Source organism: Cavia porcellus, unplaced genomic scaffold (assembly GCF_034190915.1).
Source record: "Cavia porcellus strain 051 isolate PalLab524CR breed Dunkin Hartley unplaced genomic scaffold, mCavPor4.1 scaffold_25, whole genome shotgun sequence".
Lineage (NCBI taxonomy): Eukaryota > Metazoa > Chordata > Mammalia > Rodentia > Caviidae > Cavia > Cavia porcellus.
Genome location: NW_026947508.1, coordinates 37,919,603 through 37,931,912, shown reverse-complemented (window position 1 = coordinate 37,931,912; position 12,310 = coordinate 37,919,603). Strand labels below are relative to the sequence as shown.

Sequence of the window (12,310 nt, the reverse complement as noted above, 5' to 3'; positions counted from 1 at the left end):
ACATAAGATTATATGATTTTCTAATATTACATTAATTCAATCATCATTTTATGCAGGCAATATTTGTTTATATTTACTCTCATGTTTACTAAGCTCTGCCTTCAAACTCTTTACAAATCAGATACCTGCATTTAGTGATAATTTGCTAAACTCTCCCCATTTTTTGTCTGAAAATCCCTTATTTTGTCTGTATTTTTGAAACATAATTGACCAGATATATAATTTTTGTCCCTATATCACACACTTACTTCTTTTTTGTTGTTGTTTTATTTGATTTTGGTTTGGGTAATTGTTCTGTTCTGTTTTGCCTTCTACCTCAAATCCATTTTTTCGGTCCCAGCCTTTACTCCTGCTTTGGAATCATATCCAACTGCTAGATCTCTTTACCCAAACATTCTACAATATGGACCTCACACATTATATCCAAAATCTGATGTATCATTTCCTTACTTTTCACACGCTTTCAGTCAGACCCTACCTTGCCACATACTCAAACACATGATACAGATATGATTGCAAAAGCAGTGTGGCCCTAGAATAAAGATCAAGAAACTCAGTAACATGTGTGTGAACATGTATTTAATATAAAGAAAGATACTATACCAAGGACTGATCAGACCCTCAAATACCTGTAGTGGAAGATGATAGAGAATAAAGAAAGACAAAGTGACAAAGTGACGAAAGGGATCTGGAAGAGTTTGCCTCTAGAGAACTGGCTCAGGGACCTTCACAGTGGGCTCACTTTTATTGGCTTGCAGGAAGCACAGAAGGAGGGGTAGCACTGTTTCATGAAACAGTAACTATAGAAAATAGGTGGAGAAGGATTAAATTAAAGAGGAACCAGATTTCCTCTAAATCCAAATGCATTGGCAGAATGTAGCTCTTTTGTTTACAGCAGCAGAGAAGCAGAGCAGAGGAATAGTCCGGAGAGGAAGGGGTCAGAGACCAGATATATTCTCCAAAGACACACCTCCACAGCCCATCCAGATACGCCAAGCATGGTACCTTCCCAATCCCTTGGAAGACCCCCAAACCAATCAAGTTGACAATCTACCTTGAATGGTCACAAATTCCACTTATAGGATTTTTTTAATCTGCAATACTATGGATACATTGATGTTAGAACTCAGAACAGGAAAAGAGTAGATATCCTTCAGCAGGAAATGTAATGATATAAAGGAATCCAAGGAGGACTTTTGGTGTTCTGTTGATGCTGTTTCTTGATCTTGATGCTAACTGATTAGTGTATTCATTTTGTACCAAGATACATAGTTATGTCTTGTGCACCATATATATGCTCATATATGCTAAGGTTTTCCTTATAATAAAATAAAAATACCAAAAATAAAAATTAAAAAATAAACCTAAATGCCTATATTCTGATCCTCAGCAGATGCTGTCTTGACTCACAAGTGCTGAGTTATTAGCACTCTGCCCATAGACAGGGGGCATGCAACCTTCCAAAGCAAGGTCACTCTGACCTTGGGACTGCAGAAACTTAAGTCACATAGTCGGGCCCCTCATAATCTACCACAAAACCTGATCCCCAACAATGGTGTTAGTGATTAGTGTTGGGAAAACTAGTCAGATATTTGATAAATGGGAACAAATTTGGGCCTTCACTACTCATCCTTTATCCTCATAAGCCCAAGATAGGTTAAAGACTTAAGTGTAAAAAAATCAAAACATAAAAGATAAGTACAAATACCCCTAAAAATATCAAATATTTGGGTGTGTTGTTTTAACAAAAGTCAATGTATATAATAATCACCATCACTCCTGTTATGGTTTATATCTAGATGCCCCCCCAAAGCTTCATGTACTCATAGATGGGACTTTAAGGAGTTGACTGAATCATGGGTGTGTGATACTGGATTAGTCCACTGACAAGTTTATGTCTAGGTGCAATGTTGGGAGGTGAAGCCTGGTGGAAAGAGATGTGTTACTATCGGCATGGCCCGGAAGTATATCCCTCCTTTGTTGATCCTTCCCTGCTTCCTGCCTGCCATGCTCTGAGCTCTTACTCCTCTGTGAGCCAGCCAGCTATGGACTGAAATCTCTACACACCATGAACCAAAATAAACCTCTCCTCCTTCAATATGTGGGTATTGAATATTCTGTCCCAGCAACAAGAGTAATTAAGACAACCCCCAACGTCCTCAGCCTACATTCTGTCGGAGGAGTAGGTACCACACCTCCCAGACATCTAAACTAGGAACCTAAATGTTATTCCTGCTTACTTCTCTACCTGTACCTCACTCCTAACGAGGGAGATCACAAAGTGCTACTGATTGTACCTCTTGGCATTTCTTAACAATGTGTCCCTCCATTCCTATCCTTCTGCCTTGGTAATGCCTATTGTTACCATCACCTCTCATTTCTTCAAACAGTCTGCAGACTGGTTCCTTCCCTCCAGGACTGCCTTCCCTACAGCTCCCAGAGGGCTTTTCCTACAATACACATTGGAGGGAAGGAAGGGAGGAAGATAGAAAAAAAGAAAAGAGAAGAAAGGAAGAAGGGAGGAAAAGAAAGAGGGGAGAGAAGGAAGAAAAATTTTTAGTGGCTTCCATTGCCTCCCACATGATCCCTAAACTCCTGTGCAAGGTTCTCAGTGACCCAGAACCTGCTTCCCTGAGATTCAGTTGATGCCTGCAGCCCTTCCAGAGAAGACCCTGGTAAGCAAGCTGCTGCCAAGCAAGTGGTCACTCCCTTCTTGCCTGGTCATGAAGCAGCAGCATGGAGCCCATCTAATGGGCATCACTTTCTAGTGCATCTTCCCCTGCCTCACTACCCACCCACCCCCTCTTGACCGACCTGCATCCACAGGTGATTTATTCACTATGCACAATACCTAAGGCCTATGATACTTTCAGGAGCCCATGAAGATATTTTTTGTTTTAAAATTAGAAAAAAAAAAAAAAGCCAGGCATGGTGGCGCACACCTGTAATCCCAGCACTCAGGCAGCTGAAGCAGGAGGATTGTTGCAAGTTCGAGACCAGCCTGGATTACAAAGTGAGTTCATGGCTAACCTGAACTGCATAGCAAGACCCTATCTCAAAAAGACCAAATCAAAACAAAATTGGCGAAAAATGAATATAGTAGTGAATCTTACCTAGATTATACTCCTCTTTATATTAATTTAGCCCTCAAATAGGTGACTATGTATTTTTAAATAGTATATAAAAGTAAATATATTTTTACCAATTTTTGGTGAAGAAGGAATCCATGAAAGCAAAAGTACCTAGGGCCCACAAAAATTATAATGTGGCCTTATTGCATTTCTTAAATAAAATATTTACACTCTAAGAAAATTTACACTCTAATCTTTACCTAAGAGTCTGCTTTCTAGAGGACCACAGCTTTCATTTTGATGAACATTACTTCATGGTCACAAGATGACTGCTGAATATCCCAATATCACCTCTATATTCCAGGAATGCATCTGTCCCTGGTACGTGTTTTGTGTGTTGTGTTTTGTTTTGGTTTGGTTTGGTTTGCTTTGCTTTGCTTTGCTTTGCTTTGTGACAGGATCTCACTATGTAGTTCAGGCCAATCTTGAATTCCATGTAGTCCAGGCTGGCTTTGAACTCACAGCAATCCTCCTGCCTCAGCCTTGCAATTGCTGGGATTACAGATGTATACCACCACACCAATCCTGTCCTTAGTTTTCAAGAAAGTGCAAAGCTTACCATAAGCCACTGTTAGACTTCTGCATCGATCTCATGGAAGAATGTCATCATCTAACTGTAAGAGAGGCTGATGGATCCATTCATGAGCATCCAACCTCTGGAGGAGAGGGAAGTAGTTAGTGCTAGGCACTCAGGGCATGAATGCTTCTATGATAGGACCCTGTTGTGCCCTTTTGGACGGATCTTTGATCACCCTAGATTCATATGCAGTGCCCCAGCAATAACGTACTGTCTGCATTTCTCTCACTGTGCTGTGCCCTTTATCACATCCACCGCTTTGCTCAGAACCTTCTCTCCATGCGCCCTCATCCTCCAGCCAACCTCATCCTCCTGCAGGAAAAGTTCTTTTCCTTTCCCCACCTCATCCTCAGAGAGGTGCACATCCTGGTCATAATACCCCAGACACGGTTGCAGCGAGGATAGCCAGGGACTGGTAGTTACCTGTTCACAGATCATTCTGCTTTGTGTCAGCAGTACCACTACTATTCCTGGTTGAATCTCAGTGAAAGCCCCGTCTGCCCATCTTGTCTCTTTTTCCTCTGTTTTCAGGTTCAGACAAGAGTCAGGGAATGCTGACCTTGTCTATCAGTCCCAATCGGCGATATCTTGCTATCTCTGAGGTCGTACAGGAGAAACCCACCATCACCATTTATGAACTGTCATGCATCCCTTGCCGGAAGCGCAAAGTTCTCAATAATTTTGACTTCTCAGTTCAGAAATTTACCAGCATGGCTTTTTCTCCAGACTCCAAATACTTATTGACTCAGACATCACCTCCAGAGTCAAACCTCATCTACTGGCTCTGGGAAAAGCAGAAAGTAATGGCCATTATTAGAGCTGACACTCAGAACAATCCTATCTACCAGGTAACTCATAACAAGTACCATGCAGATTTATAAAATATTAAGAGCTGTCTGCTATTGAATGTTTCCTTGGTACCCCAGTGCTCATTCCTTACATGCATTTTAAAAATCAAGTCTCATAACAACTTGTAAAAAAGCATGATTATTATCCCCATTTTATAAATGAAAGAGGCTCCAACAGATTAAATAACTCACCTCCAGTGTCACAAATGGCAGAGCCACAAGTTTTCTGTTTCCAACTCTTGTCTTCTTTCTTCTGACCCAGAACTACTTTCTGGTTATAGGTTAGGCCCAGAGCTAGATTTGTAAAACTCTGCTTACTCACTCTGCTTGGTTCCAGCTTCCATTAGTATTCCTGGGCAATAAGAAAATATGAGGAATGTCATGTAAACAATAGAGCTTTAAGAAGCTGCTGATGAAGTTACAGTTACGCAGGGATCGGAACTTTCTATAGTGGCTTGAAGGCAAAATGAGGAAGACCCCATTAGATAACTAGTTCCCTGTGGAAGCAGGAGGTCCTGAGGCTTTGTCTTGGCACGGTCACCCCAGTCTGGAATTTTACACTCATTTTTACAAGTTCAAGAATTCAGTTTTCCGGGCATGGTTTTGCCCTGCTATAATCTGAGCATTTGAAAAGCTAAGGCAGGAGGATCACCTGAAGTTCGGGGCTAGCCTAGCCCCTAATGGGTTCAAGACCAGCCTAAACTACAGAGAGACCCTGTCTCCAAAAAAATCAGTTTTGTTCATATTCAAAGATATTAGCTAATCAGTGCCTCAAGCATAGACTCAATTATTCATCGCACAGAAGGTTGATATATAAATGAGCACACTGTAAGCAGAACACACATCATTTGTCCAGTGTATTTTTTCTAATACAAAGACATGAGAGGTGAAAATTAGTGATCAGTAGGTTGCTTGATGATCACAGATTAAAGGCAAGTAGACTCTAAAGGGTTATTTCATAACAGCTGTAATGAATCCTGATGAAATATCCCAATTGAGAGCAGAGAAAGAGTACTTCCTCTTGAGTAGATTCAACAAACATGTATTGGATGTCTACTATAAAGGCAGAACCTGGAATACAGACATACACCCCAAAATGCCCCTCATATTGCACAAGTTGGTGGGAGACTACCTAGCATCCCCTTCCGTATAGTTTCTTCCCTCCTAGGCAGGACTGCAGACACCTGCCCAATGCTCATTTCTTTGTTTCCTGTTGAGCTCTGTTCCTCTCTGTTATCACAGAGTTCAGCTACTGTCAAAACCTGCTCATTCTGCTTTTTCACCTTTGTAGATTTCCTAGTTTGACCCATATAAGTCCTGCACATATAATAGATATAGATGTGTGTCCTTATGTGGTATAAAATTCTATGATTTAGTGATATATGGAGGAATGACTGTTAATAAATAAAATGAATGTTAATTAGTTAAGTTAGACATAATTCCATCAAGATTCTTTTTATAAATCTTTTTATTTTATTCTCTCCCTTATTATAATACAGGTGAGCATCAATCCCCAGGATAACACTCAGTTTTGTGTCACTGGAAACGGGATGTTTAAGCTTCTCCGTTTCGCTGAGGGCACCCTAAAGCAAACCAATTTTCAGAGAGGAGAACCCCAAAACTACCTAGCCCATGCCTGGCTGTCTGAAGACAAAATTATCGTTGGCACAGACACAGGCAAGCTCTTTCTCTTTGAATCTGGAGATCAGCGCTGGGAAACCAACATCATGGTCAAGGAGACTACAAGTGGCTCCAAGATCCTGGAAGTCATCCAGGAGTCAGAGAGGTAAAAGGCTTCTGGGCCAGTGCCCCCACTTTCACTGTACAGAAGTAACTTTCTTCCAAAGCCCTTGAAAAACCCATGTCAAAACCTTCCTCTACTTTATGGGCTGAGGGAGGTGGCACGGGGAGACTGAGATGGATTGCTTCAAGTTCAAGGCCAGTAAGACTGCACGATGAGTTTAAGGCCAGCCTGAACTACATAGAGAGACCTTGTCTCAAAAAACAAAACCTCTACCTTAAAACCAACTTCATCCATTTCCCCCTTCCTTTTAGTATTCATCCGTACTCAAGCAGAAATTTGAGGTGTAATGAAGATAGTTATTTTTATTTTTATATCCCAACTCTATTTCATAACAGTTTAGTAAGACCAGTCTTCACAATTACAGAGGTTTTTTCCAGAAATATTTGTGAGTGGCCAGCTGCCTGATTTACTTCACTGATTAGATGAATGTTCACTAAGGTCTTGAGGATCCCTCCATTCAGTAAGAGGCAAAAGATCAACAAAGAAGCAAAAGGAAACAGTGTCAGTAAATCTGACAGAAGGATGTGGGATAAAGGGGAAGATTCAGGAAGGAATAATCAGTCTTAGCCTTATTATCACATCTCAGACATATTGGAACATACCGCTGAGAGTACCAAGCACTGCTTTAAGGACTCTCTATTCCTATTTTAGTCTTTCCCTACATAGGATGTATGGTTATCACACCCATTTTCTAAATCAAGAAACTGAGGTTCAGAGAGGTTAAGGGGCTCACCCAAGTACTATTAAGTGACAGGATCAGGATTCAAACCCAGATCTGTCTGAACCAAGAGCCCAGACTCTCAACCACGTGGCATTCCTTGGATTATTCCATAGTAACTTCCATCCACCCATTTTCCAACATTCCCCACAGCCAATGACCTCTCTTTTTTGGTCATGATACTGCGGGAGCATCCTAAGACATCCCTGTGCTAGTGGTGGTGAACATACAGCATGCATGCTGCTGCAGGCTGTTCGTAACACTGAAAGCTCCAAAGATTCACCCTCGCTGCCTCTGCCCCTCTCCAGTTTGCTGTGTGCAGTCATGGTGGTCAGTCCAGTACTCCCAGCACAAAGCCCAAGCTTGTTAGCTCACCTCGCACATTCCACAGCTCTCGGCTCCCTGCCCCACGCATCCCATACTCTTTACCCGCTCATTGGCATAGCCATGTACAGTGCCCTCTGTCTCCCGCTGCTCCATACCCTAGACATCTGTGCATACCTACGGACTCCTGTGTATCCCGCACGCTCCTGTCTGTCTGGGAGCACTTATCTTCTGCTCACTTCAGTTGAGTGCACCTGCTCCATGCCTGCCTCAGAAAACCCTTGTCACCTGCCAACCAGCCCTCCCGTCATGCTCAGCTGCCCCTCTCAGTCCTTAGCTCAGCTCTCCCTAGACTGTAGGCTTCTGAGGCAAGGACTGTGCCAGTCTTACTTACCTTTGTTTCATAGAGCCATTCACATAGTATAATGCCAAACAAATATTTATAACCAAATATAAACATTTATTTTGTGAGTTAATGCATGAATTAAAATGGAAAGATCTGGATTTAAATCTCAGTTCTGCTGCTCATCAGTTGTGTGATCTTAGAAAACCCAATCCCTCTAAGCAGCTTATTTCTAAACAAAGTGAGAATCATCATGGTTGTTAAAGTTGCCCACACAGGGTGTCAAAATTACTAGATAAATGTAAAACTTACCAGTCTTTTCTCTGAGATTGTGCAGCTTCCTAGGCTAACAGCTTATGTAGAAAGTCTTGTAGCCCAAAAATGAGCACCCCAGAGGCCCCCAACTTAGTGTCCAAAAATGGGGCAAGACATGTTTTTAAAAAGCAGCGCTGATTTATTTTATCCTGGGCCCAGTGACACAGTGCAGTTGGAGTTTGCAAAAGCTGTGTGTCTCCCTCAAAACCTTTCAGACTTTTTGTAGATGCATGATTTACAAAGTAAGGGGTTATGGGCATGGATCAGGAAATGAAAAATCCTTGATCTGCTAAGGAATGAGGAAGACCTTTGTTTCCCTTTGCAGAGGACAGAGAAGTCTCACAGGAATTTACAATCCTTTGTCAACTTATTTTAGCACTCAATTTTAGATAACATTTTTTGTTTGCAGAGGATAGCAATGGTTAACATATCAATTAGGTCACCCAGAAAAATAGCACATACAGAACAGTACGACAGTGCTACAGATACTTTGGTCATATAACTTAGGCATAACACAAACATAACAAAGCTCTTTTTGTTAGTGTATAACAGAAAGAGGATCAGTGGATAACTTCTGTCACATCTGAGGGCAGCCTTCTATTTTTTACCATTCAGAATTAATCTCCTTGGGGTTGGGTAGAGTCACACACGGTTATAATCCCAGCTATTCCAATAGCTGAAACAGAAAGATCAAAAGTTCAAAACTAGCCTGAGCAACTTTGTGGGAGTATATATAGCTCAATAGTAATTTTCCCCTGCACTCAGTCCCCAGCACTGGGGGAAAAAAGAATTCATCTCTTTGGGACTGTGCCTGAAAACTTTATGTGCTATCCTTCTTTCCCAGCCTGGTCGAATTTCCACCAGTCAGTTCCCCGCTTCCTTCCTACGAACAGATGGTGACATCCACTAGCCAAACAGACCACCTCCCCATGGCCCGAGTGTTTGCCATCGCTGCCTACTCAAAAGGCTTCGCCTGCTCTGCGGGGCCAGGAAGAGTTCTGTTGTTTGAGAAGATAGAAGAGAAGGACGTTTACCGAGAGAGCAGGGAAATCCGGGTAGGAAGGGGGGAAGGAAGAAGGAAAACTACAGTCCTGACAGCATTTTGCTCCAGCAGCCACGCTCTGACAAGGCACCTGATGACGACGACGGACAGTCGTGCTGACTTGATGTATGAACCTGAGGCAGGTTTTAGGATGAAGCAGACAGAATTGGGGTTGAGAAGCAGGCAGACCTGGATTTTAATCCTGGAAGAGAATTTTGGCAAAATACACTTCCTCACTGAGCCTTAGTGTTCTGATACTAATCATTATTAGATACAAGTACACTGCCTGGCACACTGTCAGCATTTGGTAGTACTTGTGGGATAAATACTAAATAGTGTAGAGAGAGATACTGTACTGAGGACTGGGAAAGCAGGTGGAAGCCTTTTGGTGCTTGATGATAATTTTCATGAAGGGTCTTAGAGGAAGGACATTAGATAGGAAGGAACTAGGAACAGCAGAAGCCCCACAGAGGTGCAGGCAGGTATTATGGTTGGGAAATGTTCCATGCCCCAGTGGAAAGAGATCAAAGACCCTGGAAGGGAAGGAGGGGAGTTAAGGAAACGAAAGACCTCAAACACCATCCAGGAGGTGTATGTGCACAGTTAAAATTGGCAGGCACCCTGCAGGGTTTTGAGTGAAAAAGTTATGCTTAAGAAAAGTAATCTGCCCATGACACATGATGGGGTGATTACATTGGCCTTGAAGTTAAAACCACACAGAATAGATCGAACCTGAGCCCGCCACTCTTGGCTGAGTGACTTGCAGTGACTTCGTGGGTCTACCAAAACCTGTGCTTCTTTGTTGAAAAATAACCCTTGTGGTTATCAAAAAGGTGCAGCAATGGTCTGTGGAAATTCAAGTGTACAGTGCTTGGGGCTTTGTGCCCCAAGAATGGTATTAGTTACTTTGCTCTGATCAGGAATCATTCAGAGGCATTTTCTTCGTGCAGCCAAAAGGGGGAATGAGGTATAAGATCAGGGCTGTGGGAGGAAGCCGAGGGTGTGAAGGTAGAGAGCAAACCAGAGAGAAGGAGGCCTTGGGGAGGACAAGATGGTTTGAAGTGATGCCTGGGAAGACGGCAAAAGAGTAGAGCAAGGAGAGTGGGGGTAAAAGGGGAAGGCGGGGCAGCCTGAGGGTACTGTGCTCATTCAGCATTTTATCAGTTTATTTATTCAACAAGTATTTACTGAGCATTTACTGCATGCTAGACTCGGTGGAAGGGGCTGCGGATAGAGCAGGAAAGCCAACACACAAAAGAGCCTTCCCGTAGAATTCAATCGGGGGCAGACAGAATGTGAGCAGGGTTTCCGATGCTGATCAATAAAACAAAGAAAGTAAGTCCAGAAAAAATACAGGAAGGTGGAGGGATCTGTCCAGAGTGGCTGGAGGAGACTTCTGAGGAAGGTGACATTTGAGCAGAGAGCAGAACCAAATGAAGCAGCTGGAAATATAGACATGGACTTTTATATACATGGACTTTTATTATAGACACGGACTCTGGTGGGGAGTTCTGTACACACACCACACACACACACATACACACACACTCATACATTGAGGTCTCATTTCTATTAAGTATCACTGTAATTATATTTACTACCATCGTTTTCATTTAAACTTTCATATTTGGCAAAATCGCTGAGAGATAAAATACACTGAGAGAATAAAAAAGGACTAAGGACTAGACTTGGTATTTCCTAATTTAGAAATAGGCAAGATGAAAGCCCAGCAAAGGGGTCATGATCATCCATTCATTCAAGAAACATATACTGTACACCAGCCATAGGGTAGACTCCACAATTGGCTGAGACAGATGAGTTAGATAGATGAGATAGATAGATGAGTTCTCCCCAGGACTTCACTGTGTCCACAGAAGAGAGACAAGGCAACATCCTTTCCTTCGCTGAGCACCTACTACATGCCCCTGGGGTACAGCCTTCGGACAAAGTGGACAAGGTCCTTGGTCTGAGGGTTCCCACTGGACTTCGCACAGTACAATGAATATGGCGAGAGGGACTCCCAGTGGCCATGGGTGCATTAAGGAATATCAGTACCCACTCAGGCCAGAGCAGGTCAGCAAAGGCTTCCTGGAGCCTTGCTGTACCGACAGTGCGGACAGTGTTGGCTACATGGGAAAGGGCAGAACTGTACAGGAAGACAAGGCTCCGAGCAGAGAACCAAGCGCACGAGCCCAGTATCCTAAACCCCGGGGAGAAGAGGGCTGCCCAAGCCCTAGCAAAGTAAAGAAAACGGACTGAGCAGAGGCCAGTACTTAAGTGACAAGGAGATTTCTTGTCTTCCTGAGGACAGTGCAGGACATGATGCAGGGAAAGCCAAACTCTGAGGACTTAAAACCAAGCACATGGTAGGGCAGCAGAAATATGTGCAGGCCAGCTTTCCAGTGAGTGCAGTCACTAATGAAGATAAGAGGCAGGGGAAAGAAACTGATGTCATTATGGCTACCTGAGAAGTATAGACTCTCTCAAACACTACCAGCAGGCAAACACTGTGCGACTCCTGTTTGGTCCACCCTGCCACCCACCCTACACTGGAGAAGGGTTGCCACATCCCTCTGCTGCCCTAAAGTGACACTGGTGTGCCAGTGCCAGGTAGGCATATGCACTGGGCTCCAGGCAGGTTGGCAAGAGGTGAGTTAACACACCATATGGGTGTGTTAAGGGAAACCACAAATTGAGATGAGGGTTGATAATATCCACCATGCTGCAACCTTATTACTTAGCCAGGAGTCACCTAAGAGTGAATGCTTGGTGGTATTTAAAACCCACCAAAGCAGAGGCATTCAGGCTCCCCCTCCTCCACACCCGAGGAGCTGAGAATCAAGTCTGGGACTCTGGAAACTAAAACTATCCGTGAGAACTCTCAAAGCCCAACAACCTGGCAACCACGGGGGGCCACTGCTGATAATTCTCTTGTGTCTTGGGCAGATTCCTGTGGACCCACAGAATAATGACGCAAGTCAGTATGACAGACAAGATGTTCTGTGCATGTGCTTCAGCCCCTCAGAGGAAACCCTGGTTGCTAGCACCAGTAAGAACCAACTCTACACCATCACCATGTCGCTGACAGAGATCAGCAAGGTACGTCTCCCCCAGCAATCCGTCCTTCCAGCCCAGGGCCACATGCAGGCAAGGGCCCGGTCACTATGTGGGCAAGTTTCTCATCCATAAGCTGACATGGATTCATTCA

General features: G+C 43.4%; 1 protein-coding gene across 2 annotated transcripts in view; it reads left to right on the top strand.

The window, feature by feature from the left end:
- The window catches only part of Cfap57 (cilia and flagella associated protein 57), a 68,625-nt gene that overhangs the window by 2,470 nt on the left and 53,845 nt on the right, over positions 1 to 12,310 (top strand). For both annotated transcript variants that reach the window (XM_063236341.1, XM_003462517.5), the window contains exons 3-6: positions 4,240 to 4,556; positions 6,056 to 6,342; positions 8,905 to 9,115; positions 12,049 to 12,201. In XM_063236341.1, the coding sequence (XP_063092411.1) occupies positions 4,240 to 4,556; positions 6,056 to 6,342; positions 8,905 to 9,115; positions 12,049 to 12,201 (968 nt within the window). The remainder of the gene's footprint in view (positions 1 to 4,239; positions 4,557 to 6,055; positions 6,343 to 8,904; positions 9,116 to 12,048; positions 12,202 to 12,310) is intronic.